We start from the raw sequence: 16928 nt of genomic DNA, 5'->3' as shown, positions 1-16928 counted from the left end.
AGGTAGTGAGGGAATTCAGGCAATGGGGAACTCATCAGACTTCATTGAAGGGACAGGGAGTGTTCATATCAGCTGGACTGGTCCACATCAGCTTTTAGGAAGTTCAGGGCTGGCCACCATTCAGAGGAGGTTGTAGTCAGCAACTAATGCTTAGTTGTGTCTGCCAGCCAAGTGGAAGCCTATCGAGATAAGTTTAAACTAGGAACAGAAGTTAAAATTTATGTACTTAAAAAAAATCCACATTGTAGAAAAAAATCAGATAACGGGTGTAATGATCTATTCTGTCTCTTTAAGAGACAAGCCACGCCCCTCCCTCCCCTGTCTGCTGAGAAGGGCTGATCTTCAGCTTCCAGCCTGAGTTCCCTCTCTTTTCCATCTCCATCTCGAAGAGGCAGCTTCTGCCTCTCCCCACATCTCCCCTTCCCTTCTTCTGTCTCTCCCTTCTCTCTCTCCCCTCTCTCTTTCCCTCTCTCTCTCTGCTCTTCTCCCCTTCTCCCTTTCCCCTCCATAACCCACTGAATAAATATCCAACCTCACTCTGCATGGCGTGCCTATCCATGTCTCTGTCTCTTCCTCCCCCCCCCCCCCCCCCCCCCCCCCTGGAAGAGCAGGCAATACCCCCCCCCCCCCCCCCCCCTCCCCCCCCCCCCCCCCCCCCCCCCCCCCCCCCCGCCCGCATGTCTCCCTGCCCTGGACCAGCCACAGCTCAGGGACCTGTAGCCGTCTCTGCCTAGGACTGGCTGCTCTCAGGGCCCACTGCCTGTTGCCACATGCCCCAATGACACCACTTGGGGACCTGCAATGTTTCTGCTGCCTGCCACTGCTGGGGATCCTGCAGCATTTTTATTACTCCATTTCAATGGGTATCTGTAAACAGAAAAAATAGACTCATACCTTTGAGTCCTAGCAAAAACTACAGATTTTGGTTAAAAGCATGTGTATTTTTCTGCTGTCCAAAGAACCATGCATGGTTTGGACAGAAATGCCTTTGGCCTGATGAGAAACACCTTTAGTACATATTTAAATGGCAACTAGAATAAATCTAAAATCTTGAGTTTGTGACCCAAACAGTAAGTAGTCAATGCTCTATCACCTTATTAGAATTATACCATAGAGGGGGAAGAAATCAGAAACATTTTCCATATCTTAACCTGTATTTGCATCTTAAGTCAATTTTTTGACCCTCAAAGCTTAGGAACTTTTGTATCCTCAGACCTTAAAACATTTTTAAGAGACCTAGTATTTTTGGAATGAGCTAACAAACTATCTATAACTTTGTGAATATAGCTTTGTGGAAGGATCTGGATAACTTTTGCTACTAAACTGCCATTATAACTGGCATGGCTATCAATACTATCAGATGTCCCAGAAGGATAAATAAAGTATATCTTTATTTATCTTAGTACAAGACCAAGTAGTTTCCAAATCTATTAAAATTGATAGGGATCAGAGTCCATATACAGTTAGTCACACCCAGGTCTCCATAGCATTGGAGGCGGAAGTATCCAAAGCAGCAGTCTTACAGTCTTAGCCAATAAGGTAAAAAAAAAAAAAAAAAAGAATTATTTTCCTGTGGAAGAGGGACTTGGAAAAGACTGACCTAACATGTCATTCCATGCTTCCTGCACAGAATAGGTTGAAAGGATGGGACAAGGGGAAATTCTCTGACATGGAGGACAAGATAACTACCTATAGTGCCTGTTGATATGCCAGAAAAATAGCTCCAAAGTTGTCAATTAATGGATTTATTAACTAAAATGGTTCTTAGGTCCCACTAGTACCTCCTTAAAACCATGGGCAAGCAGGGCCCATTACTGGGTCCTGTCATCAGTGCTTGTGAAGGGGGAAGTGTAGGACTCAGCCAACCATGATAAGCTTAATAGGAACAGACCACCCAAAGAAGTCCTTAACTCCCAGCCATTATCACCTGCCAGTGCAGGACTCAGCCTGAGTTTAATGGAGGCCTGAGTCTCAGTAGTTTACCCTGAAGCAAGACCTGGTTGCAGGAAGGACCACAAACTGAGATCACCCAGGCACCACTCAAGAACAGACCATTCCCAAAGGAAATTCCTAACATTCCAACCATTGTAGATAGGATCACCTTTCAACACACACTCACTAGGACACCGCTAGACAAATGTCAGCCATTCAAGGGTCCTTAACCTTAGAAATCCCTCACCCCCACCTTTACTACTATGAAAACCCAACTCTAACTGAGCTGGGAGTCTCAGATTATTCCAATACGTTGAACACATGAAGAGACCGAGTTTGCAAGCTTGTATAAAATAAAGGCTCTTTGCTTTTAGTTTTCGGGGAGCTTCACGGATCTGGGCATAGCAAACGCCATGCGTCCTGGCACTCACTGTTGGTGTGTTCATCCTGTCTGTGTCTTGAGAATGGAGAAGTCTGAGTCATTGAAGGATGTGTCCCATTCTCACTTGTAGATACTTGAAAAAAAGCTGTGGGAAGACAGGGCCACAAGTAAAGGCAGAACACCAGCCTCCCTGCCAGCACAACTCAGGAGGAATGTGCCTTGCCCAACAGCAAAGTCGAAAACACACTGGGAAAGAGTTTGCCTCTCTGAATCCTATTTTCTAACAGCTTCTTTGTGTGAAGGGTAGAAAGAATGTCAGTGCATTCCAGTCTCAAAAGTACTGCTCCTTTATTCTCCTAGTAGTAAATTTCTATACCAAGTGCTAAAAGGGGCTGGAGCTATAGCACAGTCGTTAAGAGCAATTATTGGTTCCCAATATCACATTTTTTACAGGTATGTCATCTCTGCAACCACAACCACACCATGAATTTCCCAGACGCTGTGGAGTATTTTGATTGTCTTGCTAGCCTGAAACTCAATGTTTTGAGGTTGCAGTGTTAGCACCTTCGATCCTTTAGTCTCTACATACAGCAAAGACAGGAAATCAATTTAGCATTGCTTTATTACCTTCTTTAATAAGAACTATTATTTTACATATTCAATACATGCTTATTTCTATCTGACAAGTTTCAAAAGCAATTTAATTGTCAAATTAAGATTGTTTAAAACATTGAAAAATAAACTTCAATTGCTCGTTAGACAGTTACCTACTTCCTTATAAATGTAAATGTAAGAAAAAATGATCTGTACAATGGCATAAAAACCTGGGTGGGGGGGGATGAAAGCGTTTAAAAAAAAGCAGGCTGTTTTTCTTACACACGAGAATAGCACAATTTTCACCTTATACATATAAGGAAAGAATAATACCATATGATGCTATGGGGGAAAATAACAGTTTCAAAAGTCTACCAAGAAAATGACTCTCAGGGAAAAATGAAAACATGAAAAATGTAAAATCAAATCAGAATCTTAGATACACATGTAACTGAAGACCTTAGTGTTGCTGGAGAAGGACTAAGGGTTTTCTCGTGGAGCCTGTGTCTGGTCGGCACAGCAGTTCAGGCCCTTTCAAAGACTCCCCACATGTAGCCCAAGCTGGCCTCAAGCTTCTCATATAACTATAGAGATCCATGAACTTTCTTGATCCTCCTGCCTCACTTTTCAAATGCTGAAACCATGCTTGTTTTATACAGTGCTTGGAATCAAATCCTGGGCTTTGCTCCTGCCTGGCGAGAATGCATGCAGCTGACTGAGCTACATCCGCTTCATAGCCTTCTTTCCTGCCACTGCATTCCAAATAAGAAGAGGTCTTAACAATGGCTTGCCTGATGCTTCACCAAACTAAACGGCAGCTATATTGTCTTCAGAGCAAGAAGAAAATGCAGGGTGAGAAATGGGGAAATGCAAACACCTTGGCTGTTCACCGGCCTGCTGGCTTCACTTCCCTCCTGGCCTGCAGGTTTGTCTCTGAACACCAAAATGCTCCATCAGTTTGTCCTCCCTAAATGAGAGTTTGATCTCTTCCTTCCATGCACCCTAACTTCTGTCCTGAGAAACTCCCCCTAACAAAGCAAACTGATAGAAACCTCACTCACACTGAAGGATGATTGAGTTTCTAGACGATTTGCCACCTAGGTGAATCTGTTGCCGTTCATTCAAGCAGCTTTGGCAGACAGGGAAAGGAATCCAAGAGGCCTGGGCTTCTGGACTGGTATCAACCCTCTCCCAAAGTCTCCGAACTTAAAGTTAAGACCAATTTGCTCTGCATTGAGAACAACAGTGGTGCCATCTGCCTGTAATTGTAGTATACAGAGACTGAGCAGAAGGCCTGTGAGTTTAAGGCCAGTCTGGCTTATGAAGAGCTACCCCAAAAAAACAAAACAAAGAGAAGGAAGAGGGGAAAAAGGAAGAAACAAGAAAAGGGTGATGGAGGATGTATGTAACTTCAGCAAAGATCAGCACTAGGTCCCAAGAAAGCCATGTCATTTCTGCCAACACCCCACCAGCAAGCTGTGAGTCCCAGCAGTAGGGGACAGAGGGGCAGCTTCTAATATTTGTGAGTACAAGTTTTTATATATCCTGCAAAGGGAATCCATTCTTCCATGTGCCTATCTCTTTCTTTCCCACTAAAAGTCGAATCTATATTTCTGAATTTAAACAAATTATACAGGCAGGCATGGGCTGATACATTCATGTAACCAGGCAGGAGCAAGACTGCCCCTTTAAAACCCCCGATTTCCTGTTACAAGGTGAGCCACACCCAGTCTTGTCTTGGATCCTTGCCATTTTCCTCTTTGTTTACGCTGCATTTGAAATGCTGCTCTGCTGTGCACTTTGTAGGAACGCCCACTGGCTTCAGACTCCGCCGAAATAAAGGAACTGCAGCACAGTAGACTAGTTGGCCAAGTTTTGTTTCCCAAGTCCGGTAGAGTATTTGCTAGTGAAATCGGAGAGAGGCAGCTGCTAGATCATCAGCTTTGCAAAAGGTTTTCTGTAATTTAGTATTAATTATTCCTAAAACATTCTTCAAATAGTGTTGCTTAATGTTTTGCTCATTTCTTAAGCCATTTTTATGAGTGTGTGGTGCTTCAATATTGGTACAACTTAGCTGTTTTTAGACTGTTTTACCCAATTAATTTGTTAGGTAAATACCTTCAGGGCAGGGTGGGTCCTTTACAGACCTCAGCTAACTCCAGTACTGCAGTGTGAGGTTTGCTGGTTCTCTGTTTTAACACTTGTGCTTTTAGAAAAGCGGTCAGCAACAAACCACTTTAACAATGCAAATTACTAGGGGGAAGACTGTAAAATGTAGAAAAATTCATTATATATGCACACACTCCTTGGCTCACGATGCAGCCGTATCGTAGAAACTCTCAGTGGAGATGCGAGATGTGTGCACAACAGACTGCCAGGGTCAGGACCTGTGGCAGACTAGGAACTGCAGCTCACTGCCCTGTTGAGCGTGGCAGGAAGATTAAACACAGCACACAGCCAGTCTAAAAAAGATCAGAACTCCTCAAACACTTTCTCCTGAATATGTGTCAATTGCACACTAGACTAAAGTCACAATATCACAAGCCAGCCGGTAGTGGTGGCTCACACCGGTAGGATTTGCTGAAGGAGGCAGAGGCAGGAGGATCACGAGTTCGAGGCCAGCCTGGGCTACAGTATCACAAGCCAGCATAACTCCAGAGCAATCTGAGTGAATATAAACTCTATTTTACAGTCTTTTCGTTTCAAATGCCGGGGACAACTGCAGAGGCCATGTCTGATTGTAACCCGGTGGCATTATCTCTTTGTGCATGTTTCTGCCAATGTAAGAAATTTGGGTTCCAAGTTGTTTAAAAAGTCCAGACCCTCTTCTTCCTGCTTTTCGCTGCAGCAGCCTACAGAACCTGCTGGAGACCCCCTGCCTTCGTAGTTATAGGTGAGGACGTAGTCTTGGGATGGCATGTGCTCTTCGTTCTGATTACACACGTGCAGTTTCTGTAAAGTCCAAAAAACAGGATTGTATTATTTCTTTAAACAACTTCAATTATGAACAGAAAAATTATTTTATTTACCTTTTATGTTTAATTTTTAACCAGTGTGTCCTCTAATGGAGTCCTACACACAAAAAATGCACATGATTGGTCTATATTACAGCCATATCATAAATCAGTATAGTTTGCATTTTTAATAATCCACAAAAATAAAAAAACAGGTTTACAACTGTTATATCTACATACATTTAAGTCATCATGAGATCTTTATCCCCAGATGTTATGTCTATAGTTGAGGTCCGTTTACGAAATGGAGACAATATGCCAAGTGGTTGGAATTTGTATGTGGCTATCAAATGGTCCCAGTTTTGAGTAGCTTGAGTTTACTAACTTGTGTCACTTTAAATTACATTCTCCTCCAATGCCCCTTCATTATTTTGGAAACTAATGATGGAAATGCAGTGCTTGAAAGCCTGCTTCTTATGCCCAGCAGTGTACAGTGGATACAAACTCAACCTCTATTGTGTGCAATACACTTAAAAAGTTACTGCACTCCAAAGTAGCCAAAAGCCAGAGATATATCACCAGAAAAATCACTAAAACTAAAATCATCAGCTTAACGCACACTGCAGAAACCATGCTTTCACTATAAAGCAGCAGGCTTTGGGCAGACACACGGAGGCAGACACACCTCTGCTCTACAGGGTCCCACTGGCCTGTCTTCCAAAGGCAGGGCTCCCTCTGCTGACCTGCGAGAGCAGTCCTCCCCTAGCCCTCAGCTCTGGCCGGCTGCCACCCACGCCTCCCATTACAGGTTGTTCCTAAGAAAGTATCTGGAGCTCTGTCCCTTAGCATAATCTTACGTGCATGCAGGCTGCAAATACAAATCATGAAACCACTTGAATAGGACGAAATAAAAATAAAACAAATGCCGCGGACGTGCAATAACTGAAAGCCCTCTTTTAGAATATTGCTCGTGTTTTGTCCATCCCAAAACTAAAGGCATCTGATACAGTGTTTGCTCCAAAGACACCAGTGCCCTCTGGGAAAGACATTCATGCCAGCAAGAATGCTCAAACAGGATCCCCTACCCTGGCCCAACACACAAATCACATGTGAAATGTCGTGTACGCGCACACACTTCAGTGAAACTAGAGTCTTCCAGAATGAAGCAAAGGCATTAGCGTTTCTAAGAGCTTTCCCGTGCTGGTGTAGACCAAGCTGCTCACTTACCCCTCTCTTTCCCAGGACTGCCCTCTCTAGATGACAGGACACACTTTACATGTGCATGGTCCGCTTTGTGAGTTGAAAAGAATTCCTATGATAGTGTTTTCTATGTTTCAAAATTACTAAGAATAAGTTTCAAATGTCCTCACCCACTGGGTTCTTTAGCCATTCTACACTGAATAGCTATGTGGCCACTCACCACACCGTATAAATATGAGCAACAATAGCTAGTCCATTTAGAATACAGCAGAACAATAAAATAATTTTTAAAAGTTAATGTATGGCCTAAGTAAAACATGTTAATATCTAACCTAAAACTGCATTCGGATGTTTATGTTTTCATAGCAAAGTACAAGTTTGATTTGGTAAATAATGTATTTTTGAGAAACTAACATTTATCTTCATATTCTTCTCAAAGGGATTTATAAGACAGTTGTACACTGAAAAGTGAGTATTTAAAGACAGATATCAGAAGTCCCTGATTCTCATAAGATTCTAGAAACAGAGTAAATGCGACAGAGGAATCAAAATATTGAAAGATTAAATGTAACAAAATCAAGGCATTTTTAAAAAAACGACTAGACCTCACAAGGGAAGACACATGAAACACTGGCAAAGCAGCTTCTGGAAATTTACATTATCAGTGTCCTATAGTTCTCTACTTCACAGTAAACCCTCTAGGGACACTCACTTCGCCAAGCCGGGGCTGAGTGAAACTGTGCCACTCGGAGTAAGTGTATCTGCAGTTGTCAGTCTCCATGTGCCCTCCTCGGCCGGAATCCAGGGTGTGGTGATGGCCGGCCACGCGGCAGGAGTCTAAGGTCTGGTGTCCTTTCATCTCATATGTCTCCTGCCCACCGTTTCTCATGGTGCCACAGAAGCCTTGGCCGGAGTTGTTGGCAGTCTGGGTGGTGAATCCATTGGCTGAGCACTTCATTATAATAAAACAAGACAACAGTGGGGGCTCAAAGAATGTCACACATTGCAGAAAGCAGTCAGAGTGATTACTCTTGTAATCATTCCCAACATAGACTAAGTTTGAATTAATACAACAAAGAGTGGAAAAATAGAACAGCAAGGTAAACTTCAATAAGTACCACTCCATAATGGCTGGGACACTGAGAGTCCCAAGTCGACTTACAATCTACAAGATCCCAACGACTTACAAATATAAATTGACTCCTAAATAACTTCACAGGGATGCATTTTAAAACTATAGAAACAATTATTCACCAAGGAAGTTACTTACCACCCTGTCGTCTCCAGGTGCTTCAGTGTTTGATATAATTAAGTTTTGCTGTGCTAAATCTTCAGGAAAATGTTTTCCTTTCCGGGCAGTGACAACGCTACATACTAAAGTGAGCAGTACCGCTAAGTAAAAATAGAAGAAGAAATAAAGTTTTAAAAGGACATACTTCATTTGCCCTACATACAAAAATAACCAATCTTTATTGCTTATGTCTTGAGCCACAAGAAAACAATGAGAATATTAATTCTGCCTTCGATCAAATTATCCTCGTCTTGCTAGGTTCACATGCACAGTCTGAAATGTGCAATAATCACATGGGAGAGTGTTTAGAATCATGACTTCAACTGTAGATCTTAAAAGTCCCAATGGGGAGGGGGGAATAAAAAAGTGTCTAACATTTATTTAAGTCAAACACTAAAGATATTTTCTGATTCCCAAAATATCAGTTTTTCAATTGGAAAATTAAAAAAAGACTTTTTCTCAGTCTTGTCTCCAATAAACATAATTAAGCATATTTTGTATCTTACTTAGAATTTTATCCTACATGGTAATAATAGGAGGCTTAGAATAATGGGATCACTAAAGCAACAATAATAGCCATGATTTGCAGTGGTTCAGAAGACCTGCTAGCATATTGTCAAGTCATGGCTACAATTCCAGCTCACTGTATGTTTTAGTATAACCCATGACCTAAGATTTTTAAGCCTTAAGTTAATAAAAGAGAAATAAACAAAGATAGGAATAATTCATGATATTAAAATTATAGGAAACTGAGCACAGTGGTAGCTGTCTTTAATCCCAGAACTCGGGAGGCAGAGGCAGACAGATCTTTGTGAGTTCAAGGCCAGTCTAGTCTACATAGTGAGTTCCAGGGCAGCTAGGACATGAAAGTGAGATTCTGTCTCCAAAGCAAACAAAACAGCAACAAAACCAAACCAAAAGAAAAATGCAAACACCAAATTACAGGAAATTCAAATTTTAGCCTTCAGATTTGAAGTGCTGAGGGAACACAGCAACGGCCTTCCTATTACAGATATCACAGATTTCAAGTGGCCCAGACAGCTCTGAGATATGTACCGTCTGTCCCTTGAAAGACAGCCGTGCCTCCCTTCCCCTCTCTACACTACCTTCTGGCTGTGTTTTCTGATCCCCTTGACCTCAACTACTTCTGTCTAGACACAGGAGCCTCCACGCCATTCACTGACTTCTCTAGCCATAACCTCACCATACAGCCTTTGACTTGACTTTTGCCTCCAACTGTATTCTCCCTGGCCGTGCAAACACTGCTGACTCCCCAAAATCATGCCATGTAGGCATGACCTAGTGATCTTGAAACATGTAACTACCAGGACCGACGACCTCACACATACACACCAGTATGAATGAGTCTGCCTACTGGACTCCAACCTTTTCTTCCTGTCAAAAATATTTTTTTGGTGATTGTTAACATTTTTGGTTCCATTTTGTTGTTTGTTTTTGTCTGTTTTGCTCTGCAATGAATCCTACCTAGTATAGCATTTTCTGAAATTCAGTAGTCTTTCGAGACACAGTTACTGCATTGGGTCAATAAAAAAATAATAAATGTATGTTCGAAATTTAGAATGTTCTAATCTAACAATTTCATATCATTAGCTCAATCAGCTATTAACTGAGTTAGAATAAGTTACTGCCACTGTCCCTTTAAATGAGAAAAGGGGAGCAGAATTAAGCAAACTAAAGACTTTTTAACAATCTGTCCAAGTGTTAAACCTATCTCAGAAAGGATCGTTGTTCCTTCAAAGGGTGACTATCCAGGCACAACTCAGCTACCCCAGAATACAGGGCAACTTGTAAAAGGAACTAACTCAAGGGACCCTTGTCTGTATTTACTTCTCAAGAGCCTCTTCTATAGCAAGATCTTTTATTTTGCATTTAACTTCAAGTGGGTGAAAGTACTTACAAAAGAGCAGCGCGATGCCCAGCAGGATGGCAAGGATGGCCCACTTCCCCAAGGAGACCCCTACACTCCTTGACCTGGCCGTACACTGGCTCGGATGAGTACAATCACACAGGTTAACTCGCAAGACTTTGGTTGTGGATTGTCCTGCTCTGTCTTGTACAGTGACAGGAACGGCGTATTCTTGAACTTCAGCGTTTTTCCGATAGGACAAGCGGGCGGCTGTATCTTTAAGAAAATAAACAGACTTCACTTTGATTGATTGATTTCGGGTGGAGAGTGGTGCACATCTGTGTGCTCACATTTCAAGATCCCATAAGAACCTCAGGTATTATTCCCCAGGAACTGACCGCCTTGAGTTTTGAGTTAGGCACTTTCATTGCCGAGCAAGCGCAGGTTAAGCTAGGCCTGCTGGCCACCACGCCTGGGGATCCCCCTGTCTCCTGCCCAGCACCAGGACTAGGATTGCAAACTGGTACTGCCCTACCCTGGTTGCTCATGTGGGTTCTGGGGACTGGACTGGGTCCTCGCGCTTGCGTGACAGTCACTTTACAGACTGAACTCTCGCTAGTCCAATATTGTTTGTAATGATGATTATTCTTGCCTTAAGATCTGTTCCGCCATTCTTATTGTAAAACACCCACCTGCCAAATTAAAAATAAATGCAAAGGAGGCTGCCTCGATGCCTTTCACCCTTTCAAGAACTAATTTTTTACCTTAGACATATTTCTCCTTGTAGTTCTATTAAAGAAAGCCTTAATGAATAATTTTTTGAGATCCAAGTAAAAAATGCACACCTGAATTCCTAGCATGTGAAACTAAGGAGGGCAAAAGGGGACAGTGAATTTTAGGTTAGCCCAAGCTATATAGTAAGATCTTATTTCAAAAGGCAAAAGGAATAATAAAATTTAACAATAACAATCAGGCATAGAATGTTGCTCTAACAACATTCCAGCAATAATTTCCCCTGATCAACACAGAATAAGAAAAATAGTTTGGCTCGTAATGTAGAAGGTCAAAATTTTCCCCAATTCCAGATCATATGCTATTTAAGAATCTATACCTGGAGATACACAGAGAGCACTCAGTTTTCACACTCTAAGCCATTTACCTTCTGTTGTCTGTCCATGAATCCTCTGGAAAAGGCAATATTTCGAAGAGCATAGTACTTCCTATATGATTAATGCCTTGTGTGGAAATAACCTCCCTACAAGAGCTAATTATACTACTTTCTCCTATAAAAATATAACCATTTGCATCATAATACTTTGTTTTTATCAACTATAATAGTCAACATGCCACAATTGTCTTGATAGATTATTTAAATAATGTTATTCTTAATTAACCAAAGCTCTATAGATGTTTAGTGGCAATTATAACATTCTTGGGCTTTTATAATAGACAAAAATGATGTCACAGTGGCATAAAACATAGCCCAGGAAGCACCTAGAATTTTTATAGGTTCATTGCCTGATAGAACTTTGGGATTTGGGCTGTACCTTGGACCGGAACACTTGCTAGAGGACTGTGAATAGGTCTCGGATTATATTGAAACACATCAGCACCAGCAGTGTCCAAGGAAAGATGGGGCAATCACTGACCTTTCCAAGACCACTGGCCAAACCATAGTCATGTCATACAGCACAGTAGTTCAACGACCTTGTGTTTTCCTTATCAATCATCTCTGCCCTCTTCTCATTATCTCCTGACACTACTGTTATCTGTACAAGACATACATCTAAACAAAGAATGACCTTCTTTCCACAGTCCCAATGCATACTCCACTGTCACCTACCATACAAAGATCAGTCTCCTCAGCTGGGGACACAAGACTCACTACCACCTAACTTCACCTTTCTAATACCCAAAGACTCAGCATTCCTGAGAAAGTCTTCTAAACCCAGATGCTACTAAGTTACTCATTTCCCTATTGTGATTTTTTTTGCCTATATGCATGTGTTTTTTAATCAAAACATTGCCTAAGCAATCACTTTTTAAGTAGTTATTAGCTGCTAGGCACTGGGCTCAGTGCTGAAAGTGAGAATATGGATTACGAACGCTGTGAGAAGAGAGTTGGTAAACAGCAGTCATACAAGGTATGAGGTGTTATAACACATGATACAACAGGTCCCTGGGCTCTCCTTATATTTCTGAGGTGAGTTCTCAGAGGTCGAGCATCTGAGCTGAGGTAGTGCCTGCCTGACTCATCCCTATGCAAACACCCAGGGTCTGCAGCTTCTCTGCGTTCAGTTATATTAGTATAAAACCAAGACACAGTGAAGGTGATTTTTGTAGGTAGAAATGACAGTGTAACATAAAGCTTAGTAGCATGAAAAAATACAGCATCAGAAGTTGGAGAGATAGCTCCATGGTTGAGAAAATTTACTGCTTTTCCTGAGGGCCAGAGTTTAGTTCCCCGCACTTATACTGGACAGCTCACAACTTCCGGTAACTCCAGCTACAGGGAATCTGACAATATGACACCCTCTTTTAGACTCTATTGATCTATTGATATGCACACCCATGGTGTGCGCATGCACATGCACTCAGACACATACACACAGACACTACAGAGAGAGATGCATACACACATACACACACATAGATGCACACACAAGCACATACATTGGAAAAGGCTATTTACTATCCTAAACTTTTGCATTGTACTTTATGTAAATTAATATGTAGTTAATCTGCTACATCAAATCATATGAATCGTTATTTTTCTGGAATACCATTAACTGGGTTGAGGGTCCAGATTCTGTTGACTTCAGGAGAAGAGCTTGCCAAGTTGAACCGAAAGGGAGGGCCATGGACAGGCTCATCAGGATCGACAGCTGAAATGTCCGTATACCCCATCTTTGGCTTGCAGATGACAAGATAATCTTGAAGGATTTCTGGAGCATTGTCATTCACATCCTCGATGTTCACTGCGAGTGTTCCTGTGCATGACTTACCCTCTGTGAAGGGAAAGGGATAAGGCTGAGTGCAGTTCTCATGTTCTTGTTTTAGAGTCTCCGATGAGGAAAATAAATTTCAATCTCTTCTCCATTTTTATTTTATTTTATTTTAATTTTTTTTGGTTTTTTGAGACAGGGTTTCCCTGTGTAGCTTTGGGGCCCATCCTGGAACTTGCTCTGTAGACCAACCTGGCCTCAAACTTACAGGGATCCACCTGCCTCTGCTTCCCGAGTGCCACCAGAGCCTGACTCAACCTCTATTTTTATATATATACAAATATATAATTTTAAGTCTAGGTCATATAAATGAGACAAAATGTGTCGTTTGTCTTTCCAAGTCTAGTTTGTTTCTCTTAACATGATTTCCAGTTGTGTCCATTACCTGCAAATATTGCTACTTCGTTTTTCTTTGCAGAGACATGAAATCCAACTTGTGTATTACCATGTTTTCTTTATCTATTTTTTCCTTGATGCCCATCTAAACTGTTTCTATTTCCCTGTTACTGTGCAGCAATGAACATGGATACATGGGTTGCTTTGTGGTATGTTGACTTAAAGTCCTGAGCGTATATACTCAGGAGTGGTACAACTTGAATCTATTTTTCCTGAAAACATAATCTTTGGTTATTAGATGAATAGCAAATAAGAATACAAATGAATTATCTAATATGGTTCCTGCTGCTGATAATAACAGATACAAGTTTCAACAAACATTTTTGTCTGAGTTAATATAAATAATAGAAACAAATGCTGAATTGCAAGCTCTCTTTCCTTGGGTTTATGAACGTTAATGAGCCATGATGAAGTGGTTATAGAAATATTATTCTAATCCCAGGACACATTCAAACAAGTAAGGAGGTTTTAGTATGTTACACCCAGGGGTCACAACCAAAGATTCTATTTCAAGGAGTACAAGGTAAAATGTACATTTTGAAATTATTGTTATTTAAATTAAAGCCACAGGTATAGGAAATTTACTTTAAAACCAGAATTCATGTTTAGAAACATTTAGCAATCACCTGAATGAGTAAAAACCTCTAGGTAAAGTGACACAAAGCTATGTAGAGGAATCTGAGGTGACAGTTGCATAGTGCCATAAGGTTAGATTCGATCATTGCCCTTTCCCACAAACTGTGCAAGAACTAAGTTCCTGCAGATGGAATATAAAGATAAATAAAAGATGTGTTATTTAATTGAGGATGATGGCTCACACTTTATAAACACAGCACAGAGTAAGCTAAAGAGGATAACTGCCACAGTTTCAAGACCAGCCTGAGTTACACAGTGGGCTTGAGGCCATCTTGGACTACAGAGTAAGATTGTGACAACGACAACAAAAGCATCCTTCTGAGTGTGGGGTGCAAGTCTGAGATCATAGCATTCAGGATGCTCAGGCAGGAAATCAGGAAAAATAAAGATCATCGTTGGCTACACTGTGAATTCAAAAGCAGCTTTGGTTACATAATACCCCCTTATCAGAAAACAAACCAACCAAACAAAGCCAGAAATAAATGGTATCTTCTTACAAAGTCATCCCGTAGAACAAGAAGAGAGCTTCCACAAGTTAATTTTCAAGAATTATGTATAGTTAACACAAGATTAACTCTGCACAAAAATAATTCCAACTTATTCTTCCATTCTATTATAAAATACTAAATTAAAACTTTGTTACCTTGGTCTATTGCCATGACTGTAATATTATACAAGTCATTTCTTGGAGCCATGGATTCTCTGTCTAGGGTTTTTGATATTGTCAGCAGACCTGAAACTTCTTCAATGCTGACCCATTCTTTAGGATCCTGCAATTTTTTGTATCTGTTAATAAAATGAAATTTTATAAGTCTTTGGCATCAGAACACGTCTCAAAATAAGCCGCCCATTTCAATTACGACAACTGCATTAGCCCATGGCTGCCAGATTTGTATACCTTAAGCCATTGCTGTTCTTGGTTTCAGGATCATAGGCCTTGTAGCCATTGATCTTGGACCCCACGGCTGAGTTTTCTTTGATCCGCACATATTGTTCAGGGGGGTTGCATTCTGGCCCCTCATCCTGGTCCTTCACATGAACTGTAACCAAGGCCCGGTTCATGGTGGGTACTCGGCTTGCAACGTCTCTGATAAACGGAGCTTCGTTGTTCACGCCGATCTCTAGGGTTACCTGACGATTTTCTTCATAATCCAGGGGCTTTAAAATGAAGGATATGCGTGTCAACTCCATGTGGAGAACATCTGGAACTGCTATCATTAGGGCCAGGACTGCATAACAAATTCATGCTCACATTTTGTTAACAGTGACTTGTCTTTTTTGCTAGACCTGTGATCCTGTGCTAACTGTCCTTTACCAAGGGTCACCTCCAAAGTCTCCACAGATGGATTTACAGTGCCATGGGGAAGACATTCCTCAACTATTCTTTCCCTCTTTTAAGGAAAATTATTCTCAGCCTGGAAGTATTGCAGAATTATGTCAAAGTCTAACAGGCTGACCCTGGAATTTGACAAACCTTGTAAAATTGTATAGTAACTTCAACAAATTTCAAAAGGTGAAAATACTTCATTCACGTTCTGACTGGTGGGTACTCTAAATGTCGGTTTTCTTTTTGTGAGGTTCTGGGAACCTGGTTGATTTGTTTCAGTTGCTGTTTGCTTATTTTCATCTGTGTTATTAAAACAGAGTTTCACTCTGCAGCCCAGGCCAGCCTTGGAACTCACTGCATTGCCCAACCAGCTGGCTTAAACCTGCAGTAATGATCCTTTCTCAGCCTTGAAAGCTCAGGAATACTGGTGTGTGTGCCCTCACTAAGCTTCCAATATCTGTTTCAAGTCCCCTCATACAAGACATCTGATGGAGCCATCTCTACCCTTACACAAGATGTCGAACTGAGCCGTCCCTAGTCTGTCTTTTCTTTAAGCGAAATGTACCCAGGATATCATTTCTTCTTAGGAATCCACTTCAGTTTGTGAACATTCCTTCCAGAATGTTGTAACACTACCTCCTGTTATGAAAAGGACACTCGTGACAATTTAATAGTGGTACTTTATCACTGTCTCTCACCTATCACAAGTACTTCTCACAACAGAAACGCAGAAGACTATCATCATGATCAGCTCCACGGTGATCACCACATACGACCCAGCTTTAAGTAGGCAGTGTAAACTCAGAGTCCTCACACCTGTGTGCAACAGGAATTCCTATTACCCCATTCCTGTTCACAGAAGTTCCTATTACCCCCATTTTACATAGTAGCAATCTGGAGAATAGGAAGGGAAACTGGTCTTCCTAAAGTCAAAAGATTTCCTTTGGGCAGGACTTTGAAGCCAGGTGGCTTGACCTCAGACCATTTCCTTAATGAGCACATTTTAATCTCCCTTACATAACAAAGTTAAGTAATTCAGTTCATCAGCCTCCAGAAATATTTTAACCAGTTCCTTGGTTATAAGTGTTTTTTAGACAGAAAAATCCAACAAAATCCATAAAACACGGTTTTCCATTATACTGTGAAGGAAATCACAAGAAGTTTTCTCTGACTGACTGATGAAAATAGCGGCTTGCTGAATGTTAATCAAAATCAAAACATACACATGAGGGACTAGAAACATGGTTTGCTGTTTCAGAGTGCTTCCTGCTGTCCCAAAGGATCAGCATCCTTGGCAGGCAACTCACAGCTAACCACCTATAATTCTAGTTCCAGGGGAATATA

General features: G+C 41.3%; 1 protein-coding gene across 2 annotated transcripts in view; it reads right to left on the bottom strand.

The window, feature by feature from the left end:
* Nucleotides 1-3642: 3642 nt before the first annotated feature.
* Nucleotides 3643-16928, bottom strand: part of Dsc3 (desmocollin 3) — a 37750-nt gene continuing 24464 nt past the window's right edge. The window contains exons 10-17 of one of the 2 annotated variants that reach the window (XM_050135111.1): nt 15156-15415; nt 14901-15043; nt 13004-13228; nt 10272-10496; nt 8333-8454; nt 7775-8014; nt 5938-5980; nt 5734-5860 (exon numbers count right to left, since the gene is read on the bottom strand). In XM_050135111.1, the coding sequence (XP_049991068.1) occupies nt 5954-5980; nt 7775-8014; nt 8333-8454; nt 10272-10496; nt 13004-13228; nt 14901-15043; nt 15156-15415 (1242 nt within the window). In that variant the 3' untranslated portion in view covers nt 5734-5860; nt 5938-5953. Of the gene's footprint in view, nt 5861-5937; nt 5981-7774; nt 8015-8332; nt 8455-10271; nt 10497-13003; nt 13229-14900; nt 15044-15155; nt 15416-16928 lie in introns of both variants that reach the window. The other variant, XM_050135110.1, reaches the window with a different exon arrangement.

This window comes from Alexandromys fortis, unplaced genomic scaffold, assembly GCF_014885135.2.
Source record: "Alexandromys fortis isolate MF-2015 unplaced genomic scaffold, M_Fortis_MF-2015_v1.1 scaffold_25, whole genome shotgun sequence".
NCBI lineage: Eukaryota > Metazoa > Chordata > Mammalia > Rodentia > Cricetidae > Alexandromys > Alexandromys fortis.
The sequence above is the reverse complement of the archived record's forward strand: the minus strand, read 5'-3'. Positions and strand labels throughout refer to the sequence as shown.